Source organism: Ctenocephalides felis, unplaced genomic scaffold (assembly GCF_003426905.1).
Source record: "Ctenocephalides felis isolate EL2017-DRISC unplaced genomic scaffold, ASM342690v1 CF-g0.4_SCAFFOLD_03571, whole genome shotgun sequence".
Taxonomy (NCBI): Eukaryota; Metazoa; Arthropoda; class Insecta; order Siphonaptera; family Pulicidae; genus Ctenocephalides; species Ctenocephalides felis.
In genome coordinates this window covers 31,389,333-31,416,201 of record NW_020539725.1, presented here as the reverse complement: position 1 = coordinate 31,416,201, position 26,869 = coordinate 31,389,333, and the positions used below count along the sequence as shown (strand labels likewise).

Below are 26,869 nucleotides of genomic sequence, written 5' to 3'. Positions count from 1 at the left end.
TTTGAAATATTTGAGTGTCTTGTTTATAGACTTATCTATAGCCCGAACTAGGATTATCCCCAAATTCCAAGTTTTACTATTTTTAAAAAATTTGAACAACTCAAAAAAACAGTAAAAAAAACACTTTTGTTCAAACAGTCGCCAATTTGTAAAAGAAAAAATTTCACTCATTGATAGTTCGGGCGATTGCGACATCATTGTAGATTAATAATCTTTTTATTTTTTGCATTGCCGATGGCTAGGAGGGCTGAAATCATGTCAAGACTGAGGTGCTAATTTTTTGAGACCACCCACTTTATAAGCTGCCAGTTTTTACAATTTTCAACTTTTTTATTTTTTAATTTTTGTTTTGTATTTTAATAATGTTAATAATCAAGTGATAAAAAAAATGATAGTAAAAACATTCATTGCTTTCTTTTACGACACTTCAAAAATGACCTAAAATTCATCGTTCTACACTAGGATACCCCCTTAAATGTGCTTTTCTAGTCGGTTTTCTTAATTTATTTATTATTCTGGAGCTGATCTAATTTCATTTGCAAGAAGCATAATTAAATATGTGAAACAAATGCATTTTTCCCGTTGGATTAATATATAATCCCAAAATCATACACCATCGAATTTCTTTCCTATAACTCATAACCCCGTCAGAGTACTACTATCGCACCATTTGTGAGCGATTTTCCCGGCGATCATTACCGCTGGCGGTCCACTCGTAGTAAAATATAACACCCAAGACGTACCTAGATCGCGGGAAGGAAAAACAAGCGTTTTTCTCCATAACAGTCTCGGAAGCTCGTTATAAGCGCCGCCGCGTTCTATACGTAGCACATCGCAAAAGGAAATAATGACAGGAAAGAGTGTATTATTCCGCAGAGAAAAATGATGATGGAGTTATACTAGCACACATTACTTTTCTTCAACAGTCTGTTTAGAGACGAACGATAGCGGCTGCTGATGTTATCAGGGCTGCAGATAGTACTTAGGGTCTAAAGTCGAGATACAAATATTAACATGTTAGCGAACGTGAATGCTATAGCATACATTTTTATTGCGATGCAAAATGTCATGAGTGTTATAGCATTCAAATTTTAAAGTCAATTATTTTATATTTAACTTGATATAACCTTACGTTTTTATAATTATTGTACCTATCAAGATTATAGCTGATTTTTTTGGTATTTTTGTATTCTTATATATCTTATATTTTCCCGGCTTAGGCAAGCACATTGTGTAAAAGAGAAGCGTAGTACTTTACGTGGATGCTATAGATTTCATCCTATATTACGATTAAAGTATGATCATTTGACTACCTTTATGGACGTGATTTAATAAAATTTCGGATATCACAACCAATTTAAAAATAAAATCACTGTTAATTTTTGCACCTTGCTGAAACTTACACTGAATGTTACATTGACTTTTGTAAATATTGTACTAAAACCAAATAATAATTTTATTTTAAATGTGGAAGCAGTCAAAACGTGGCTTCTATTAACATGATAATAAAAATATTTTAAGTGGATTAACCTTTTCTTTAAGAGCGTCGTCTATAGACGACATCCGTATGACAACCTGTTTGTAGGGATGTCGTCTATAAACTACATTTAGTGAGTCAACCCATGATTCAATATTTATCGCTTCGAGGTAAATTATTCAGAATTCCAACATTTTATTGTAATTATTATAATTTTCATATTTTTTGGGAGTACAATTTTTAACTTTTAAATACATTTTTATTGGTAATGATAGGAAAATATTAAGATATGCTGTTGCGCCTGGTCCGTTCAGTATTGCTACTAGGCAGCTCCGTGGCCCTTACAGCAGTGTCTATACTGCGGAAAACACTAATAAAATTTTCATATTGTTAAATTTTTGTAATTATATTCAATTATTAGTTTTATAAAAGAATTTTACATTACTATAAAAAGTTGAGCTGAATTCGCTCAACTTCTCGCATTCTCATTTTTTGGACATGTTTCTCCCCGTCTATAGACGTCAGACGACTATGAGTATTATTATTTCATTTTCAATTTTATGATTTTACTGTAAAATATTTATACACCCATATTACTAGCCGCTCACAACGGTTTTATGATTCGCAACATTGCGATATACGTGCCGGTTTTACTGTTTCATAAATTACATTTTATAATGCAATGGCCGTAAAGAATAATAAAAATAGAGATCGTAGATGGAGCTTTTTTGAGTTATTGTTATATATAAATATATACATATATAATACTCATATTTATATGGTAGCTTTATGAATTGTTTGAATTATAAAATAAGCAAATTAAATAAGATAAGAAATAACCAGCCAGAACGAAAATTAAAAGCATCTAGTAACAAACGGTAACGTATTTCTTCGAATTTATTTTATAGGTTTACCATTAATAAGTAAAATAATGCGAAACATTTAAATATCAATACCATCATTACATTTGTGAACCAGCATTCCAAAATTAATAAAAATAAAACATAAATAGAGACTAACTAACTGAGCGGTATTTAGATATATACGGAATACAGATGTCAGGATATAATTTTCATTGAAATATGAAATGTGGCTCTGTTTGGCTATAATATTCTGATAATATTAATTGATAAAACTAATTTCTTGTTTAAACTACAAGTTTTATTCACTTCCGCCGTATTCAACTATAAAATTGACACAAAGTATCTTATAGAGTTTATTAAAATTATGTACGAATTTCAAAACTTTTACCGATAATCGTAAAGAGTAGTTAAAATTTACTTAAGGATAGAGCGAAGTGTTGTCTTTTCAATCATCCACCTAACTTACTAAGAGTTACTTTAACTTTTTGTTTGCTTTTCTCTTTTACGATAGTAGATTTGTACGTGAGATACAATATTTTCATACATTAACTTTAGCTTTTTATTTTACTTGCAAGTATTATAATTCTATAAGTTTATATAATGGAGAACAAGGTCTTCAATATTGAATTTAATCACATATTATAGGTACATAATTAGTATAAATTTAAACATCTAGAGAAAATTATAGCGACAGTTCTTTATTAACCATATTCTTGTATCTGAATTAATAATATGATGATAATATTTTTGAGAATACTTTTTCACGGTTATTAGGTATATTATTTTTTTAAGCGTTACAATTAAAAATTATAGCCATAAATTTAAAGGATGATTATTTCTTTGAATTTGCAATCTTTATATGTTAAGCTCATATGCTCATAAATGTACATGTTTCATATGTTGTATGTATCTTTAGTATATTGAAAACCCATAAATTATTAGGTATTGAAATCTATATATTTACATGAATTGCAAATCAAAATTGCAAGCGAATGTTATGAAGACCGTAAATATTTCTTCTCTTCGTTCCGTGTAAATCAACAGAGTTCAATTACGGAATAAGATATTTTTAAAAGTTCACAATTGAATGCCGATTGAAAATCACGGTACGGAATAAATTGCAAACTTCAACGTTAGTTGTGAGTAGGTGGATTGTATAAAGAAAACTAAAGGTTCGGGAGGCATTAATTATAGAACACTTTCAAGACTTCGAGGAGTTCTAAATCAACAGAACGAGAATTGTTCCACTTACACTCGAAAAGAAGGCATTAAAAACTTTTCGACGCCGAGCATTATCAATTGTGAAAATCGTTTGTAATGTTCGGAATCGTGATTGTAATTTCAACAATGAACCATTTTTTTCTCGTCTATATTTTGTTTTGTATTAAAAAAAATCTTTAATATATTAAGTTTTGTTGACACATTTTTAACTTATTAACACTTACGGGACGGCACCGATTTCAAAACAATCTACTGTACCGGCTGTAAACTTGATATCATTGTGTATGTTATGCAATTTGTTTGATAAAAATTTGTGATCATTGAAGGACATACATTTTTAATATTAATTTTTGATCATTTTATAAAGAATGGTGACGTTCAAAACAATTTGTCTGTAAGAATGTCTATTTGAAACTCATCTTCAATACTGTACTATCGTAAATATTAATAAAATTTACCAGTCGTTTTGCCATATGTAAAAGCGCTCGGTCGTTTTAAATATCAAAAAAAAACGATAAAGGCGATTAACGAGTTAATACATATATTCTCCCATTTTTTTCATTTGATCGTTTAGATTTCAATTCAACCAATCAATCACTAATAATTATAATAACAATTCAATCAATATACATTTACAATTATAAGTGAACTTTGGTAAAATTAACGTAAGTAAACTTTAAGAATTGGACACAGTACAATACATACAATAAGCTGAAAATTAGGGAGTTACATTGAAAATTCTCTAATATTTAATAAATTTCTATAGCTTTAGTAACCAACAACTAAAGTCATCATGTTTATCTTATTTAAGATCATGTTCTTAAAAGACATCCCGAAGATGGAACGCACATAGTATCGAAACGTTGGCAGTAAATAATAATCATGAGGATAAGGAAAATAAGGATTTCTTGTTTGAAGCTCAACACAATACATATGTATAAAACATTTATCTTAATAATAACATAATAAGAGAGTGAAAATTCTGAAAAATTAATTTCAGAATGGTGGGTGTATTTCGATGAAATTAATACCGCGTTCGCAACTCAAATAAATATTTATTTCAAAATTGTTATATTAATAGGAACAATAAATATTTTTTGATTGAAAAATCATGAAAACAAACATCCTGTGTGTATGCAAACTCCATCATCGTTTGAGCGGAAGATTATTTATTTTCATGCATAATATTCTGCTCGTCTGTGTAGTAGATATTTTCGCATATATACATATTTTGAATTTTGTCTTGCGTTCTTGTCGTTATTTTGATTAATTTCATATTGTTGTTTTTTTTATATTCAGATCGTTGAACTTATTTTGTATAATGATATTTTGGAACGATTATATATGTTTTCTGGAAATGTACGCGTACCTTTATACGTACTTAATTCATGAAATAAAATGGAAATTATTTGATATGTTGAAGCACACTTGACGTACTAAAGTTATTTTTGCTTTATGAATTCGTCTCAATTGATTCTTGTCGAGGAGCATTTGCAAATTTTTGAAACGTATATTTTTTCTGTATATAGAAATTAATTGGCTGAATAACCTCAATTGCGTACTTCTAAATGTGAACACACTTTTGACATTTATATTATTAACTTTTCAAAAAATTATATACTATTCATATTAAAATGTGTTGTTCAAAATCTTTTATAAGTGCTATTGACTAAACACCTGTAAATATTTATTCAATGTACATGCATCTCTTCTAAATCAAGATTTTTAAGCGCACCTTTTTCTGATATTTATCTAGCACCATCTCGTTTTGTATAAATACATAATATATCTTCTAGTTAAAGTCGATCTATCTTGTTACCGATGTATGCAAGTGGCACTTTGTAATGTAAACCAAAACCCCACATCACAAATCATCCTTGACGCATTATTAACCTGTTTGTGTCTGTGTATTTGTACAAATCAACCCTTTTTTCCGACATTTTCACTAAGGGGGTATACTCTCCAGATGTAACGGTATATAATGGCAAATAGCAATACTATGAATATAGTAGGTGTTATAGGCGAATCAACGTCACGGAAAAGAGGTCGGGAGAAAATTGCGAAATGATTCCGAAAAATAGCAAAAGTATAGTAGTTAATTTCTTCTGTTTCCTTCTCCTTTGTCTGTTTGATTTGCCTTGTGATACTTTGTGCCAGTGTGCTTTTTACAACTTCATATGCAGTTCCAGACTTTCCTCTCGGCTATCGACTACAGATGCTTTTTCTCAACTTCCTTCAACATGAAAAGATTTCTCAACACGATTACTTGTTATCGTCAGTTTCTTTGAGCTTCAAGTTTAGGTTAGGTAAAAAATAGTGAATCTATGTTGACAACATTTCTGCATTGCAGGTTGAGATATTTGAAAAAAAATTGAACTACTGCAGTAATTAATCAATAATAATGTTTCAGAATAATTGATAATATTTGCCATAAAAGTATATAATTTTTTACCTAATCGTTGGTTACTCTTCTAATTGGATATGGCAGTTGTTGCAATAATCGATGGTTACTCTCGTAACTTGATATCGCATTGATTTTGTATACGAGTTTTTCATACAATATAATCCATATGGTACAGTGACACAATATTTAAGTGTTGGAAAGTCATGAATATCTGAACTAATTAATCGCTAAAAGTGTATCGGAACAATCTATAATATTCGCTATAAGGGTAGATAATTTGATTGGTTACTCTACTAATTTGGTATTGCAGTGATATCAAATATTGATTTTATAAATTGAGTTCCTAATCAATCTTAGTCAATATAAGCTGCGTAGTACAGCGACATAACATTTTTCTCGATGTTGGAAAGTTAGAAGTTGACACCTCAAATTCGTATAAATATATGTGTACATGTTTAGATTATGTATATTCTTAAAACGCGTAATAAAGCTCTTATCTTTATATTATTATTATTTATATCTTTTTATTTGTATTTAATCTGTAAGATTATAATCCTTACACCGGCCCTTTAGATTTTAGAGGAAAAAAATTCTCACGCACGGTTGAATTATGATTTCTATATCAACTATGCTAACATTGATATCAATTTTAGAAATATGAGAAATCACAAACGACGAAATGCGGTAAATTGTATCTGAAAAATGTGTTAAATTAAAAAAAAAAAGTTATTCTTATTAGACATTTTTTGCACTATTTAAAAGCGATATATTTTTTATTTACTAGTTTTTTACACTACTTTATTTTAAACATCTAAAATAAACATATTTGCTTCGCTCACAAAATTACGATGCAGGCTGTTTCCCTGCGCCTCCTTTGGGAAATATCCGACTTGGAGCATCTAGAGTATTAGAAAAACTACTATAGAGTTACCAGACTATTTATTCATTGTTTGCTCGTAGTATACAAACTATTCTCTATATCTCGGATAATAGTGTTCCAACAACAAATTGTCGGTTGCTCCTAAACCGCGTTTAAATTGATCGGTTTAACGTCCATAACACCTGCGTTTGGCACCTAATTGGCCGTTTTCTTGAATTTATTTTATGCCGTCCCATTTTTATGTGGAGAAGACTCGTGGAAAGCCGTTTATATGGACAACGCGTCAAGTATAAACATTTTGTTTTATTACGCATGTAACCCTTATATAACACGATAGACATACATTATACTTATGTATTCAATCGACGTATTATGATATTGCGTGCTCGGAATATGGGCGAAAAGTATCCGATAGGGTTATAAGTCACGACGAAGTTTTTTTCTTACAGAACCTTTTTGAATGCGTAATATGATTTATCAGCACTATTAAAGATGAGACTATTAATCTTTGAAAGAAATGAGTAGGCTCTATAAAACCAGCCATTTATTATTCAGGCTTTGCTTAGAGTAGATATACAAATATTCGAATTTACTAGAGTCATACAAATCAAGAGACAAATTAGTTAATTATATTTTATATTTGTTAGAAGAGCAATTAAAGGTCATGCACGCATGAAAACAATTATCATTTTCTTGCATCTATAATGCAATTCAATTGTAAGGTTAAATTTCTTTAAAAGCAGTTATCGATTTTTGAAATCATTTATTTCTTTTAAGTTCTTCTGTCACACTTGTTCAAATTGGTATAATGTAATATAAAAATAATTATGCCAAATTTAATATTAATATAACTCTTTCTATTGGTATTATATTCATCTTTCACTGATACCTTTTACTACTTGCGATTCTCTCATTTCATTTCGACGAAGCTTTTATGAGATAAATAAAGGTAGAGAAATCTTTCTCGTGAAAATATAGAAAACAATTCCATCACAGACTACAAATCAATTCGAAAAAAAAACAGAACACTTTAGCCCGTGCACGAGCATTATATAAGAGCGCTGTTGTATCCTATTCTGGTATTCTGTGGCATACATCAAATACCAATATCTTCGGCAGAACTTCTCCATAGAGCGAACCCAAAAGAAACATAATAAATAGTTCAACGGATATATCTCGCAAATCTTTCATTTTTAAAGTCCGCGGTTGATTTTCTTCTCTTCTGCTTTTCTGCGTGTCTGATTTTCTCCATTCATTCTTTGCAGAGGCGGTACAAAATATATTATTTTAAAAAGTTTGTCAATTTTTAATAAAATATTTTAAAATTTATTTATTAGTTTATGTTTTAGAAGAGAAGGTTTGAAATTTATGTATTGAAGACTTAATATGTGAATAAATCGTTAAAATTGCAATTAGCGACCATTGAACGCAAATTTCCATGGGTGGTATTTACAGCTTAAAATATGATAAGCAATTCCATAATCTGTTTTAAACTTATTCAAGATTCACTAAAACCCTCACTAAATTCAAGTACGGATAAAAGTAATATTTTTGATCTATTTGTGTGTGCTATATTCAATACTTACTTGTTAGAAATGTATACAGCCGCTTTTGTCAAAGGTTTTAATGAGTTGAACTACTTTTGAGAAGTAGATTTTGTTTGAAATTTTATTATGATAACATTCAGTATACAGTTTGATCTTGTAATTTGCTTATCGTAACGATCTCTAATTAAAAATTATACTCTGATTACTCTTATGGCACCCACCAACTGGATGTTTGCAACTTTTTGAGATGTTCTAATCTTTCTGATAATTATAATTTTGCGCCTAAGATAGATTTATTAATTAATACATTTTTAACTTCCCGTAGGGTAAGTTATAGTAATCGCAAAAAAATCGAAAATGAAGATTTTTATATATCTTTACGTTTCAAAGGTTTCTGAATATTTTGGCATACCTTAGAAAAAGTGGGTGTATGTGTATGTGTGTATTTGTGTGCGGATACAAATTTTCGTCGACGATTTCGGGAACACCGATCAACCGATTTAAATAATTCAAAAAACATTCGATTCGTTCTGATAAGGAGACGTGCTGATTAGTTTTTGGCGAAGGCAGGTCCAGCCGTTTCGAAGATACGGGGCAAAAAGTGCCAAAAATGGTAACATAGTTTTTAAGAGAACGGAGCGTCCGAAAACATTTTACTTGTATTGACAAGATGAAGAATTGATCAAATTTTTGGTTTCGGAGATCTAGTAGAAAAAGTAAAAAATAATACCATTTGGCGGCCCAAAATGATCATTAGACATATGCACATTAAATTATCAGATATTTTATAGAGATTTTGTACCAATGTTTATCCGTTAGACGGCGACGCGGCGCTTACGCGTTTTGACAGTTCGTCTCTATGCAGTTAAATCAGTACGATTGCTTTGAAAAAAGTTCAGAATTTCCAAAATATGTTGGAAGTTTGGAGTAATATTTTACCCGGATGAATTGGATGAATGTGATATTCAATTTATAATTGCATGTTACTTATTATTTAAATACGGTCATATTCAAACTCAAATTTTCTGGATATAATATAATATATACAAACTATGACTTGAGACAAATTGTATATTTGAAAATTGTATATTTTGATGTATGGCTTTGCAGTATATTATGCTTCTTCGACGGCTGTACGTTTAGCTAGAAAACATATTACATTAATGGATTGTTCTACCTTAACTGTAGTTAAACTCCAACTTAATCCAGGGAAGAATATTGTGAGTGATTTTTCATTACCGTTTCACACCGCAGTCCCCGTAATGGAAACATTTTTAAGTGAAAATGGACATCGCTATGCACAATGTCACGTTGTCCCGAGCGGGGTTCGAAGTCACGACCCCGTCCACACGAGTGTGTAAGCTCGACCATTACACCCTATTACTACAGTTTCATATAAGCCTTGTAAAATTACAAACCTTCTATATTAGTTTTCTTAAATTCATTTCTGTACTGAAAATAATTGCCACTGTCGATAGAGAAGAAGTAATAAAGTCGTACGTCCCTGGCCGCGCCGTGCTGTGGCCGGCACGCGCGGGCCGTATACAATCCCAGAGCAATGTGTCTGTGTGTCGTCTTCTCGCTTCGACTTTTCTGCGGTTGATTTGTCGATTCCATTTTCCACGGGAACTAATGTCCGTCCGGTACAGCGGAGCGCGGCGGAAAAGTTTCTTTTTTATATTTATTTCTGCTCTCCCGCCATTTCATCCCGATGCGATTACCGCTGATGATAAATATTATATGATTGTATTACGCCATCGTCACAAGGGGCCGGAAGGTAGGCCTATACGAGATTCTGTGGATGGGAAAGGTTGCGAAAGAAAAAAAGTCGTGTTTTTGTGCTTTTAGTCACAGATCGATTGCCGTAATAGCCCGAATGACCACTGAGATTTTTCGCAGTGGGCTTTTAAACGAATGTAATCGATTACTATTTATATTTGTTTGCGATTATTTACACAGACATATATACATGCCATTTATTTAACTTGCTTAAATATTATGTAAATGTAAAAGATATTTCTCTATTATTAGCAATTTCAAAAAATATACAGTGGTGAGAATTTTTTTATCTAATCGTAAGTTTGAAACATGAGTAAGAAAACCGCCAGCGAAAGGGAATATTTTTCCGTATATATTATAAGGTACTTCATAGTTATTGAAAATTTTGTAGGTTGTTTCGAAATTACTTCAAAATTAATAATAATTAGGCCACATAAAAACAAAAAAGCAGCAAATAATGATCAAAATGAAAGAATTTGATTGGCTACTGCGTAAAAAGTCTAAGCTCTCTGTTGAAATTAAGTTGCTACTATATAAATCAATTATTAAACCAATCTGGACCTACGGAATTGAGCTCTGGGGATGTGCTTACAAATCAAATGAAGCTATAATGCTGAGAACTCCGTCAAAAATTTTACGTACAATTCTTAATTTTCCGTGGTACGTGACAAATGAAACCATTAACGGCAACCTCAACATGAAAACAGTGCAATTAACGTACAAAGAATTCAAGGAAAAATACAAACTCAAACTGGACTCACATTCGAACCCATCAATATTTGACATTACTCAATCTTTTTATGTGGATAAGGAGATTGAAACGACAATGGCCTTTAGACTTAGTCTTAGATTAGGTCTAATATAATATTATCATATTAATTGTAAAACTGAGAAGATCTCAATGGAGTTCTTCTTAGGCATCGCTCTTAAATATTGTCATTTTAGCTCATAGGAATCTTTATGTATTGCTGATTGCTAAACAAAACAGAGTTAAAAAAAATATACCATAATTTTAAAGTGATCATTTTTGGCGCGTTTTTTTTACATATATATTATAACAGGTATTGTAAGGGAATGGAAAAATGTCATCCTTGACCACACATTAAAGTATGCAGAATCCTAAAACATCATAGTATCATAGTTGGAAGATTTTCCTCCTCTGTAGTCAAACTTGTTGTTGTGGTGGGCTTCCCAGAGTTCACAGAATAGTTGTTGTACACTCCTGCTCTAAATGCAATAACTTGGTAACTGCAAACCCGATAATAAAGAACAAACAGTTCATTTTAATTAAATTCTTAATTATTGAAATTACACTGTAATCTTTATTGATTCTTCTGGTAACTGATACTTATTAACTTTGTGCTATTGGCTTTGTTACACATATATCGAGTAAGTGTTTATAAATAATGTCTACGGATTCCAGTATTACGTAGAAGGGATACTGCTTCTATATATTAAGAGTGTTAATGTAACGTATATGTAATAAAATATTGAATTCAATACGTGGAGAATTATAGCAATTCCCTACTTTTTTTCAAGAATAGTATTCACATACAGTTGCATTTCATATCACCTAGCGTCATATTTAGTGGAAAATAATGAAATATTAACAAAATTATTGATAACATACTGGTTATTCAAGAAATATTAGAATTAGATTTGTGTATCATTTATACTTAAATTGTTTTCACAAGTTCCACAAAAATTAAGCACTCTCACCTTGTCACTTCTTTTACCCTTTATTACTTCACATTATTTATTTCTTTAATATTCATTATCTTAATTTTCCTATCGCATGTCGAGGCACATTTTATGTGGATTTTCCGAATGTCTGGTAACTATAATGACGTCTGAATACTTAATTTTTTATTTAGAATGGGCGAAATAAATAAATTTAATTTAGAATCGAATAACAAACATGTAGTAAAAACGCGATCAAAGGCTTAAAGAAATAAATTGACACGAAAGAAAATATTCAAAAAATAAATTGTTGTGTTTAATCAATATTTGTATAATTTATATTTAAGTGTATATATATATATATATATATATATATATATATATATTGGTTATCATTCTATCGAATACTTTCAAATAAAGAAATGATTACATGTTTCCCTTGTTATCAAACATTTACTAGATACTTCTATTTGCAAGAAATTTTCTCTTTCAACTATCTTCTAAAAGCTTAAGTTTCGTCTGAGAATAATTCAGCTTCGAGAACAATCAGTTTGCCGTATAACACTTTAACGAACAAGAACTGTCAAATTAGTCCAATTCGATTTAATCACATAATAGAAGCACGTTGAACAATATATAGGATCGAATTAAGATTATTATGTACTAGGGGTTCTCAACATTTATGCATATGTATATATATATATATATATATATATATATATCACAGGTTTTATAAATATAGCACAGCAATTTTATGTATTAAGTTTTTAAAAATTTGCAACTTCCTATCGATTGCTGCATTAATTGACGATAAAAATCAATGAAAAATATCTACATTACTTTTGGTCTTCTTTCTGTAAGGAATATTTTCTAAATCTGGGTGGTTTTTCTATATTTACATTTGCTGCAAATTCACTTTTGCTGCATGGGGTTGAATATATTTTCACTGTGTATTTTTTCTTTCAATTCTAAATTGTTCTGGAGTCTACAACTTCTATAAACATACCTTTATTATTATTAAGAAATTGAAGCAGCTCAACACATAATAGTGTTATTATGCTTTTATTTTGGCAAATAAATGAACTTTATCATATTTTTGCTTAATATACTATTTTGATAGATGTGGATCTGTTTGATATTGATTAGGAAATGCGGACAAAATCATTCCAAATAGTCCTTATGTGCACTAAATTAGCAAAATACTGATCAAATTTCTATCGGCTCTCTACTAGTTTGAGCAGCTACTATAATGTAAATTAAAAACCCATATTGGTATTTTTAAAAAAATCATATTTTGAACATTTTTAATTTCAATTAGTGGCATAATCTACATTTTGTTTGATTATTTTATTCTATCTTAAAATGTTTTACTGCCTCTACCATATATTAAATCGCTACATATTTAATATGCTAGTATGTCCGGATGGCTATGATCGATTACAAATTGCTTTTTTATCGATTGGTCGATACAATATCACTGTTGGCAAAATCTGATATAAGCGATTACGTCTTCATTTTGCATGAGTGCAGGCCAAAGTGGCGCAGCAAACTTTCTACCTTTATGTTCATATTGTAACTTATTCTGCTCCACTGCTCCGTCGCACTAGTGGTAATTACTTGCAGGTATTTCAGACGGATGATACGTTTTATGAGTGTTGTATTTCTTGAAGTACTATTACTGCAACTTTAAGATGTAGTCTTGATAGAATTACTATGAAACTCTTATAAATTTGGCGAAGATACTATTGTGAGTTACTATCGTTCTATCATGCGATGCGATGCGATCGCGCTTTTGGGAATTTGGTTATACTGATTTACTCATACTTTTCCCAATACATAGTGAGACAATACATCGCTTTATTATATATATGAAAAGACTAGCGAACCCGACGAACTCCGTTTCGCCAACAGATGATTTGGTGAGTAGATGAAGAAATTTTTTGTTTGTTTTATATTTGAAAAGGAAAAAAATGAATTCATTACACAATAGTAATGAATTTATTTCGATTACAAAAATGAAGTGTTTTTAGATGAACTTCTCTAAGTAAATGGAAGTGAATCCGCAAATTATCCGTTTCATTGAAGTGCTCTTTGGTAAACCACATTTTTTGTTTTTTGGTCTAACAAAGCGGATGGTTTTCCAACTGGTGAACAGGCAACGTATAACTGCCCATGTGAAAAACAATGATTTTTTAAATAATCTATTTGAAATTTATTTCGCAAACACTAAGCGATTGGCCTTGCGACTTGTTATTGCGAACGCAAGGCGAACTGGAAATTGCAATCGTTTGAAGTCAAACGGAAGACCAGTCGGAATCATTGATATGCCATCAAATCGCCAGCAATTTTCGATTGAATGGTGTAATTTAGTGCGTGTACATCATTATTCTTTGCGGCAAGAATTGCTCGTTGACTTAACCAAGCATAATTCTGATAATTTTCACTAATGTCATTACTCGAATTTTCAATTACGGTGCGTGAAGTTCCAGCAATTAAGTGCAATAAGGCATGATGCCATGCACCCCAAATTTCTTAGCTATAAACCTTGCGGAGCCCGAGTCCTTTCCAACGAATGCAAAATTGTCGAAATCGGTTCGTGCGTTCTGGAGTTATATCGTCAGGAAGGAAAACCTGACTTATTTTTATATATATGTAGACAATAAAATGTATAAAATCTAGAAAAGAAATATTTCCTAATAACAAAATTTGTTGATCATGTTTTTGACTAAATATTTGTGAGTGATGTGTGCCTTTAATAACGCATAAATACAGAATAATAGAAATTCACAACCCATTCGAATTTTTCCAAAACATTTTTGAGGTAAGGTAGAGATCAATATTCCAATGACTATCAGAGGTTCATTTCAAAAAGGTATGAAATGCTTTTTTACTTCTCACCATGAACTAGCTACCAGCTCTCTGTCTATTACCCGCAGTGATTTGGTATTCATGATCGAAAGTTCCCCGCTTGCCTGGCTGCAATTCTCCTACATTATGTATAATATATCAGGTGATATTACTTGCCGCAGTTCATACGCTGTCACACTAATGAAGCCGAGCCGAAATGTATGCACATGCATCCAATAGCGACTCCGTCGCATCTTAACCGCCTTCGCTTCACTCTGATGGCGTCAGATGCTGCAAACGCGTAATTGTCAGATAATTGATATCGGAGAAATTGAAATTTAATCATATGTGAAGCCATGCGAATTTCAAACGTTTAGAATTTACCTAAAGATAAATTCGGATACATGCAGTTACGTATTATTATAGTTCAACAGCATTTTACATTTTATCAACAACTTCCTGGAAGAGTAATTTGTTTCTGCCAATTTGCTAATTTTCTGTTTTCTTGATGTTCTTGATTTTCTTAATATTTCATGTCTCTAATGAAATGAAATACAAGCTATCTATCATGCAAATTACTCTCCTATATATTTTTTTCTGATTCATATACAATTCTGAAAAAAAATTGATGTTTTTATCTTTTTTGAATCTGCATTGGATAAACGAATTTTACTATATGAAGAATTTAATTATATGTTACAAATGATGATATTAAAGAAGCAAAACATTGTTTTTAAGTGCATTTTTATATTTTTAACTTCCCGTAGGGTAAGTTATTGTAATGGGCCGAAAATCGGAATTGAAAATTTTTACATTTCTCGACGTTTTGAAGGTTTCTGAACGTTTTGGCATACCTCAGAAAAAATGGATGTGTGTGTGTGTGTGTGTGTGTGTATGTATGTGTGGATACAAATTTCCAGTCACGTTTTAGGGCGCACGGATCAACCGATTTGAATGGTTCAAAAAACATTCGATTCCTATTGATAGGGAAAAGAGCTGATTAGTTTTTGGCAAAGGCAGGTCCAGTCGTTTCGGAGATACGGAGCAAAGAGTGCAGAAAATAGAAATCGAATTTTTGAGAGAACGGAGTATCCGATTTGAATGATCTAAAAAACATTCAATTAGTAATGATTGGGAGAAGGGGTTATTAGTTTTTCGCAAAGGCAGGCCCAGCCATTTCGGAGATACAGAGCTAAATGTACAAAAAATGGCAGTTTTTGAGAGAACTAAGCGTCCGATTCAATTGATTCAAAGAACTTTCTGCTTGTCTTAACAAAATAATTGATTTTGGAAAAAAAAATTTGTCCCATTTTTTTTTTTTTTTTTTTTTTTTTTTTTAATTTTTTGTATATCGAAAATAATTCAGATTTTATTTTTAATTCTGACTATAGTTCTAATATACTTTAAACAATTAATTTCAACTCTGCAATTCAGTTTATATAATTCTTATAAATATTAGACAATGTTACAATATTTATAATAATCTATTTGAAAACATTCAATATTCCTCGAACATTTCGTTACGGTACGGGAAGTTCCAGCAATTTGCCTTAAGGCACGATGCCACCCACCCCACTAGTTCCCTTATTACTTGGGTCATGAACAAAGTTATATAATATTCTTAATATCACAGATATACTCATAAAATATTCTGTTGTTTCATGATATATTTACTTCTATGCGCTCAAGTAGGCTATATTATTTATCTCGTAAACAAATGTTTTTCTCCTAGTTACGTTTGAATTGTAGTCTTCCTAATTTATAGCCGCCTGAAAGTTGATTTCTTATATATTGTATGTAACGTATTGCTTTACCATCAAGAATATCATTTATGGACAAATATTATCTTTTTGAGGGAAAATATACTGTTTTTTTAAATTTTATTGGTAGTTTTAGCCACCTACATTATTCATATTATTTTTCATCATATTCTATACAATTTTTATATATATATATTTCTTATACATTCATCATATATATATTATCTCTTCTTATATCCTAATCTTCCATTCAATTTTTTTCTACTGATTTTCATTCTTCTGTTTACTGTTTCTCTATATTCATTATTCTGTTGATTGTTTCTCTATATGTTCTTCTCATCTTCTAAACTAAATTTCTTTTTTATGCTTACTTCTAATACATTTTTTGTATTCTACAAATTAACAATTCTTAATCTTAAAATATTTTATATTTTAATTTTGGTAATTCTGGAGATTCGAACCGAATTCCTCTAATAACGCTACAGAGTGAGCTATTCCCGCCACAAAAATACTGTTAAAATCATTGTTTGCATTTTTTAATATACATTATTGGTCTTACACTGTGCAATCCTGTAAAGTTTTTGTTTTAATCATTACTCGCTCACATGCACACACAAACACATGCAATTTCTATCTGGTGTGGTTATTTTCAAGTCAACATATTTATTCTCGAACTATGTGCTATGAATGTACCAACGATAGCACAATAATAATACACATGGTCATGTGGGGATATGAACAAAACAAGACATGGGTTCGGAATTCAAATTCCCAAGCTGCATCACGTCGGCGTCGTATCTATGGATACAGAATCGTGCACTTAGCAAAGCACTATCATGCAGACTGAAATGTATTTGCAAACATTATTGATTCTGTTCCAATTTATTTTTCTGACATAATTGAGTCAGATTTAGAAAGCAGAAATGCAATGGTTAAATTCATATTACAAATCAAAGAAGGTAATTATTTCGAAACTTATTGATCTACTCCCAACTTTTTACTACTTTTTTTAAGCCATACATTATTATGATTACAAAATCTTATGTAATAATTTTTTTTACAAATATGCACTTTTTGATATTCATATACTGACTCTTATTGGTTTACAATTATTCAAAACACCGTATATTTATCTAAAAATGTTTTATTACTATGCCAAATAGTAGAAAAGATGTTACCTCTAATTAACTTCCCGTAGGGTAAGTTATTGTAATGGGCCGAAAATCGAAATTGGAAATTTTTACATTTCTCGACGTTTTGAAGGTTTCTGAACATTTTGGCATACCTCATCAGCCGATCAACCGATTTGAATGGTTCAAAAAACATTCGATTCCTATTGATAGGAAGATGTGCTGATTAGTTTTTGGCGAAGGCAGGTTCAGCAGTTCCGGAGATAAAGAGCAAAGAGTGCAGAAAATAGAAATCGAGATTTTGAGAGAACGGAGCATCCGAATTGAATGATCTAAAAAACAGTCAAATAGTAATGATTGGGAGAAGTGTTTATTTGTTTTTGGCAGTCATTTCGAAGATACGGAGCTAAATGTGTAAAAAATGGCAGTTTTTGAGAGAACTAAGCGTCCGATTTAAATGATTCAAAGAACTTTCTGCTTGTCTTAACAAAATAATTGATTTAGAAAAAAAATTGTTTAACTTTTTTTTCAAAAAACATATTTTTGTATAACGAAAATAATTCAGATTTTATTTTTAATTCTGACTATAGTTCTAATATACTTTAAACAAATAATTTCAACTTTGCAATTCAGTTTATATAATTCTTATAAATATTAGACAATGTTACAATACTTATTTATGATAATCTATTTGAAAACATCCGAAATTCCTCGAATATTTCGTTACGGTACGAAAAGTCCCAGCAATTTGCTTTAAGGTACGATGCCATAAACCCCACTAGTTTTTGTACTTTATTTATGAAATAGTTCAGGTTCTACTATTCATCATCTTATTCTTCAATCAGGGAAATCAATGGGAATTTTATGAGAATAACTGCAATAAGATTTTTAAACAAGACTTGGAACTTTATGAAATATTCCAAATATTAATTGTGATTGAAATTCTTCAATAAGTTATTTTTAGCTTTCTCGTATATTACTTCGCTTTTGGGTTAATATTTGTTGTCCTACCTGTTCGGCCAAATTGGTTAAATTCATTGAGCTCCATTTATGGATGAAAAATGCTATTTTGGACTATCTGGATAATATTTCGACAAAATATGTATACTTCGCGTTATTGGGGTGTCATACTGGATAAATAATCTCTTGCAACTCAACACTTTATAAACGATGTGTAAGATTCTCTAATGCTTCACAATATATTACTTGGCATTTGGATGTCAATGTTTGTGATTCCTGATTTTCGATAAAGTTGCCGACTATGGATCGCATAACATGCTAAATGTATTATATTATTTCAAACACAATTCACTAAAACTGGACCTTCTTTGTAAGAAATTGATCAATCAAACCATCCCAACGCAAGTATTTTTTGCTGCCGATAGGTAGCCAATCGCTTACTTAGACCATCCCTGATAGGATTTGCTAGAACCTTAGCATACGCTTCAATTCCCTGCCGAGCGATCATATATCAACTCCTTTGCCGAGGTCGCTCGCTGACGGTTTTCGAGCGCATCCGGGCATCTTGCTTCCGGGTTCGTTGTTTCCGGGGAAATGGCGTCCGCTCGTGAACCGACTCGTGTCCGGCGGTTCGCGGGATGCCATCATCTAGATGGAAAACAGAATCAGTAGGTTACTGAAAACGCTGAACAAAACTTTTGGTTTCTACCACGATCAAAAAAAAGTTATTAAACTATTTGATGCAGAACAACTCGCCGCAAAAAATATTGAAGTCTTTAAGTAAATGACGTTGCCATATTTTAAAGTTTAAGACTATTATGGTATTTGAACTATGAAGGAATCCGTGATAAAATGTACTTACATGTATTAGCATTCGACTACAATTTTTGATACATTTAAGGGGGTATTCTAGTGTAGAAATTCAAAAAAAACTTTTTTTTTTATTTCATATTTTCAAAGTTTAATTATCTAAGAATATGGGTACGAGAAGGTTTTTGAAAATTTGTATTATTTTCGGAGATATAGGCATCTTACTGACTCGGTCTCCATACTGGTTTGGCTTCACGCAAAACTTTAAATGCGTTTTTCTCAGAAGAGACTTTTTCAGTACTCTTGACAAGTTTTCTCGAGTTTTAATCGACCGATTTACTTGAAATGTTCAGAGAGTCTTGTTTGTAACCTATCTATAGCCCGAACTAGGATTATTTCCAAATTCCAATTTTTACTATTTTTAAAAAAATCGAGAAACTCAAAAAAACAGTAAAAAACACTTTTTTTCAAGCAGTCGCCAACTTGTAAAAAAAATTTTTTTTACTCATCGCTAGTTCAGGCGATTGCGACATCATTGTAGATTGAAAATCCTTTTATTTTTTGCATTTCCGATGGCTAGGAGGGCTGAAATCATATCAAGACTAAGGTGCCAATTTTTTGAGACCACCCACTTCATCAGCTGCCAGTTTATAATTTTCAACTTTTTAATTTCTTAATTTTTGTATTGTATTTTAATAATATTAATAAACAAGTGGTAAAAAAATGGATAGTATAAACATTCATTGCTTTCTTTTACGACACTTTAAAAATGACCTAAAATTCATCGCTTTACGCTAGAATACCCCTTAAGAACACATCAATTGATTATGTTTTTTATTAAAACACCGTTTTAAATTTACTTATTTTTTTCGAATTTTCACTGATTACTGTATTTATAATTAATGTTATGCAAATATTAATTTTTTTAAAGGTGTGCTGTTCAATATTATTTTTCATATTTGTGTTATTTCTTATATAGTGTATCAATTCGAACAGGGTATGTGAAGCAACGCCGAACTTCTTGAATAAATCAATATTTATATTCTTAATTACATTCTATTTTTTATGTATATTTGCCATTTAGATCCAAAATTATATACGTAGTTCTATATTTTGTAATTTTTCATTCTCAATTTATTGCTCGTGCGAGTTTGTTCGTGCATGATTCCTAGTACATATATCGCATGTTTGTGGACAATATACGCTTAATGTACTTATATCAGGCTGATACATTGCTAAAATAATATGTTTCGCATAAAGCTATTCAACTAATAGAAATTTCTAAGTGCACAATATACTATCCAGCACAATATTGCACAACTTTCTAACAGGCTAATACAAAATCTATAAATAATATGTTAGATAAGAAAGAATTATTATAATACAGAAAGAAATGCGAACATATAATTCAAGTCAATAGATATAATATGATCTATATATTTAAGTAAGACGATGCATGACTATTTTTATATATTGAATATGTATATATATATATATATATATATATATTTATATATATATACAATACGAAAGTTTTCAAATGCATGAAATTATAAGCATTGAAATGATAATGATTTTTACAATATTTTATGACATATATTTTTCATGAATTGGTCACTTATTTTTAAAATTTGTCTTGTTTGTAATAGTTTATCAATTCGAGCAAATGTACTTACTTTTCAATTTATAATTGTTGAATAATTCTTATATTTCATTTGAGAATAAAAGTGACTAATTTAAGAAACCTTTAATAAGACATGAGTGATGAGTTTGAAAAAAATGTTTTTAAACCAATATTTGAATTTTTAACAATTTTAACTGGTTTTGACCGTAGCTAATTTTAATGGTTTGGCATAAATTACTGAATATCTCGATAATTGAGTTATTAAGTTTTCGACATGTTAAGAATTACTTTATATTCATGCTGAATTTATTAAATTTTGAAGGTAGAAAGAATCCTTAGTACCAGTTAAATATACATATGTATTAGATATAAGCGTTTTTCTATCTTATGTTGAGGGGCACAACTAGTGTGAAATTTTCAAAAAATCGAATTTTCAATTTTTCCATATTTCGATAGATTATACCTTAAAAAATAACATACCAAAATTTTAAATCGATATCTTAAATAGTTTTTGAGGCACAGCCATTTAAAGAGTATATATATATATATATATATATATATATATATATATATATATATAGTATATAGTATACCGATCATTTAATATTTAAAAGCGTTTTTCTCGAAACAGCATTTACCGAATTTGCTGCAGCGATTACTCAAAAACAAATGTTCCAATCACTATCAAATTTTTTTACATGTTCTATATATAGTTCTTCGTAAAATGAACTATCGATACGTTTAAGAATTGAGCCGTACATACTTGTACTATTACATTACACAAAATAATATTTCTTAATGATATGGAATAAAATCTACTTAAAAATAGATAGAAATACATACAATCATTTGCTAAGGAAAATTGTAGAAAAAATACAGAATGTAAAATACAGAATTTATTGTTTCAAAATGATAAATATCACTTACAGTAACTTAAATTTTAATTATTTTAAAAAATATATAATCGATGTCGTAAGACTTTATAAGCAGACAGAATAACATACGTATTTCTAATGTGTTTTATTAATTCATTTACTATTAATTGATCATAGTGCAAGTTTTTAGAAAAAAATTACTTCGTACTGTAATCATAGAAGCAAGTTCACAAACAAAAGCTCATTACTCATCCAGTTTCCGTTTCCTATATCCAATGTTATAACTCATTTACTCCATGTACTAATAGTGTTTTTCTTTTCCGAACCGTCATCATCGAAACACAAACACATACGAAAAACGAAAAACGAAAAACGAAAAAACGAAAATAAAAACACACTCACCCAACACAACACAATACAATCACCCGATGGCAACAACAGGGTCAGGAGATACCGATCTACATCTGGTACGAGAGCTATCCGACACACAGCGGAGAAGGTTATGAGGGACGCGTGTCTCGGGTCGCCCACGACTCCAACTACGGAGCGGCATCGCTCAACCTCACGAACATCCAGGAGAGCGACCAGGGATGGTACGAGTGCAAGGTGAGATCAGAGAGAAAACAATAGAACTTTTTGGTTAATCGTACAATTGTCTATTGAAATAATTCAGTTATACATATAATTTAATTAGCGATAATTTAGTTATACATATTACTTGTATTTATTCGTTCGCCAAAATAGGTATTGAAATTTATTATAAATTTGGAATAGAATGTGGATCAATAAAATCATTGGCTATTACAATACTATTTCAGTTTTAAAGATTCAAAAAGAATTAGTCAATATTTAACACAATTCATATAGAGTAGGGGAACTAGGGGCTTGTTGTAACAAGTTTTTTTTAAGTAAAACTTTTTTAGGCGCGACTAGGGTGTAAATCCGTACAAATGCAACGGAAGTCCATTACGGCAGAACTGTACGTCATGCGCTTTCGATGACATCATTTCAATACGGGTCGATTGTGATTAGTCGTCGTGTATGTGAATGGAGATCTGTCGTTGTATGCGTACCGGCATCAATGTTGTATGCGTTCCGATATCAACAAGGAAATCGTCATAGATGTATAAACATTTTAAAGTTACATCGTAGTACAAATCTTGATTTAATGAAAAATACCTGAATCAGAAGAATATTTTACCTCGTTTCTTGAAAATATTGATTAATAAGATTAATGATTAGTAAGTTTATTGATAAGAAATCTATATTATTCGTAGTTTTTATAAATCTTTGAAGTTATTAAAATGGAAAATATTTTTTAGACAAGACAGATATTACAGCTGTTCAAAGAATGAGATTATATTGCCAGCGAAAAAGTAAAAAAAATACAAGCCGTCAATGAATGTATGTTCAAACACAATTACATGATGAGTGAAGTTGCGAAAACAATATTTATTTAGGCGTTGTTTAACATAATCCACTGTGTGAATGAATATTATAAAATTTATTAATCGGCAATTATTTCAATTCTCTAATGAAGGTTCATTTCTAAATGCTAATTACAATGACAAACCAATCATGTCATGTTTGAAGTATGACTTTATTTACATTATTGTTTTTAATATTTATATATACATATTTTTAATGCTATTATAAATATACAATTTATAATTTATCATTATATAAATGTGTATAATGGTTGACATTAATAAATGTGTGCATGATGAGTGTTACCATATTGCTGATAAACATTATTCAAAATTGTTATATGATGTATTTATTTTTACTTAAATACCATTTTGTACAGTAGCAAATAAGTTTTACTTCAATCGCGTGTGAACCTTACGTGCACTCATTTTTTTAATTAATATATCTTGAGATCCACTCAGTATATTTCTATAAAATACAAATGATTAGATGCTATAAGTTTAGAGGAATACACTGCCGAGTCCAATACAAATAAATCCATACTATATATAACTAATTATTTCACAATTGATCATTTTCTAGAAAAGTCCGGCGTTACAACTTACCCCGTGTTTGGGTCTTATTGTAACACCTTTACGAGCAAAAAATTTATTTAGCAAATTATAGATCAATAGATTAGTAAATTTAAGAATTTAACACTAATTATTTACGTTTAAAAGTTCAAATTTTTGAGAATTCTGACCAAGTTTTAGTTATTGCCAGTTTGGAAAATTGATTCTCTACAGATATAAGGCTACTCAAATTTTGCAGTTCTTGGTTAGTAAATTCATTTTTATTCTGCACCTGTATAACGGTCAATTAATTATCTGATTTAACGCATTTTTCATAAGAATCTGCCTATGGATTTCTGAATGCATTAAATTCATGATTCTCTAAAGTCTAAACCATAATTTTTAGTTTATTATGCATTTTGCAACAAATCATAACAGTTACGGTTTAGTTCATTACAATTTTTTTATTAAACCAGGCAATGAAGATTTGATTTTTTTTAGTTTTAATGTCTTATACCTATAGTTGTTTGTTATTGTAAGCTGATAAACGTTTATATTTTTGATTTTTGTGTTGATAGATTTATATAATATTTGGACCATGTATGATTTTACGTCTCAAGTGATAATATAATTGAAATTGAGTTGATCTTACCAACGTGTAAAACTTATTTCGTAATACTATCACTCTTCAGACTAACCTTGTTTTTCTATTCATATATATTCAAAAATTTTCCAAGTGTAGTAAATGATACGAAAGTGATAGCGGTGTTCGGCCAAGTGAATAGATCTTTTTCTTCGGTCTGTGATCTGTCCTGTGACAGATATCAACGTGACATTTTATCCACCGGGAGTTGAGTTGATATAAGTAGCAAAAGAACTTTGTACGGGATACTATCGTTCGCTATTCAACTTTCCATTCTATTTTTGACCCGAACAAGAAATGTTATGAATTTATTATGCGACCGGAAAACGTGCGAGAAGGGAAAACCCACATCAAAGTTCTTCTCTATATATTAAACGTGTAGTTCATTTGCCTATCACATTTTCTTTTATTTGAAATATATATATATATATATATATATATATATATATATTAATTTTTAATTTTAAAATTTTTCAATTATTGTTGGCAATACGTAAAATTGATCTCGACTAGACTAGATTTATGCTATTGACGTAGAATTATGAATTTAACTTGCTTTACTTAATTACTATGTACAATTTTAATTTAGGTGGTGTTCCTCAATCGTTCACCGAACTCTCACAAGAACGGCACATGGTTCCACCTCGACGTCCATGCACCACCGAGGTTCAGTGTCACGCCCGAAGAGATAATCTACGTTAACATCGGTGAGTTCACATAATTAAATTTATCTAAGTAAATGATTGATTTTGATTTGTTCATACTATTTTGATGTGGCCTTTTAATTTATGCCTGGCCGTAAATTTCATTGATCAAATATTTGTTTATTTAATAGAAAGCTTCTGCGTTTCACCTAAAATCGCAATGCAATTGGTTGACAGTTGGACAAGCTTTATTGCGAGGATGTTCGAATTTAGGTTTAGAACATATTGCCTTTGTAATTGCCGAAACATTTGTGATAATAAATAAATGATGATCATAATTAAAATAATAAAATAGTTTGGATATTATATAGCACAAGAAATTTTTTGCAATAAAATGTAATCTTACATTATTGTACATTATACAACCACATATTTTTTTAATACAAAAAGATTACTATCAATATTTAAACAAATGTTTTAAAATAAATGCGAGAGTTAGATGATTTTTAGACGATTCCTACTCCATTATTATTAAATAATGTTATCACACAAAATTTATTCTATTTCCAGGAGATGCGATCATTCTCAACTGCCAAGCAGAGGGAACACCGTCCCCGGAGATTCTGTGGTATAAGGACGCCAATCCGGTAGAACCGTCGGCAACTGTTGGAATATTTAACGATGGAACCGAATTGCGAATCAGCAACATTCGGTCCGAAGACATTGGAGACTACACTTGTATCGCCCGGAATGGCGAAGGTCAAGTGTCGCATACGGCGCGGGTCATCATAGCCGGTGGTGCTGTTATAATGGTTAGTTATAAATATTCATGTACCCACTTGCTCTAAGATAGATCTAGATTGAATTTTTGTTACGTTAATAATACATACCTACTTAATTATATAATCGTTATTGCTTGGATTACAAGTACAGGATGGACCCTGAGTTAATTAACCCTCCATGGGAGAGCGTAACTTTTGGTTCACACTACATATTTTTCGACCATTTTTTATCTAATAATTGAGATTTTTTTAAAAGACGACGCATAAATCTTAACTTTATAATATTGTCAAGACAACCAATATCAATTATTATGACCTTACTAGGCTTTTCACCCTGAAATAACATTTTTATACACAGAAGTGCGAACACTTATGGGTCACTGTGACTAACATCACCTAATTTGTAAATACCAAACAAATTGTTTTAACATAATTTTTTGCTTTTCATTATATTTACATCATACATTTTGTTTTTTATTATACGGCTTATAATTTCTGTTTTTCGAAGTTTTTTTTTTAATTTTACATTCGGCTCATGGAGACTTAATATTTGAAGAAATATTGAAGCAGTTTGAATTTACTACAAAAATCATATAAATAATTTTACTCTTAATAAAGTATCTTTTTATTACAATTAATGGTCGTTTTTCAAGATATCCATATGAAGCGAAATTAGCTATTGACAAATCTAGACTTTTGATTAACAGAATTTAGCCTCTTTGAAAAGTCAGATTTTTGGGTACAGAGGCTCGTGTGAAAAATGATAAGAAGGCTCCGACTTTGGGAACTACTTACCTATATCAATTCTAAGTTGATAAAATTTATCTTTAAAATTTTGTAGTTATTAAATTAATTGGTCCAATTTCTATAATGTGAAGGCATTGGTATATATTACCATTACTAAATTTGATATATTAACCAAAATTTTATCGTTGTTCTAATGTAGTACATAACTTACTCATAG

The 26,869-nt window shown here is 30.4% G+C and overlaps 1 protein-coding gene across 1 annotated transcript in view; it reads left to right on the top strand.

Moving 5' to 3' along the window:
* LOC113385907 (protein turtle-like) overlaps window positions 1-26,869 on the top strand; it is a 59,925-nt gene that overhangs the window by 11,706 nt on the left and 21,350 nt on the right. Inside the window, exons 3-5 of the mRNA XM_026623729.1 lie at window positions 22,299-22,463; window positions 25,069-25,186; window positions 25,694-25,935. Coding sequence (XP_026479514.1) covers window positions 22,299-22,463; window positions 25,069-25,186; window positions 25,694-25,935 — 525 coding nt within the window. The remainder of the gene's footprint in view (window positions 1-22,298; window positions 22,464-25,068; window positions 25,187-25,693; window positions 25,936-26,869) is intronic.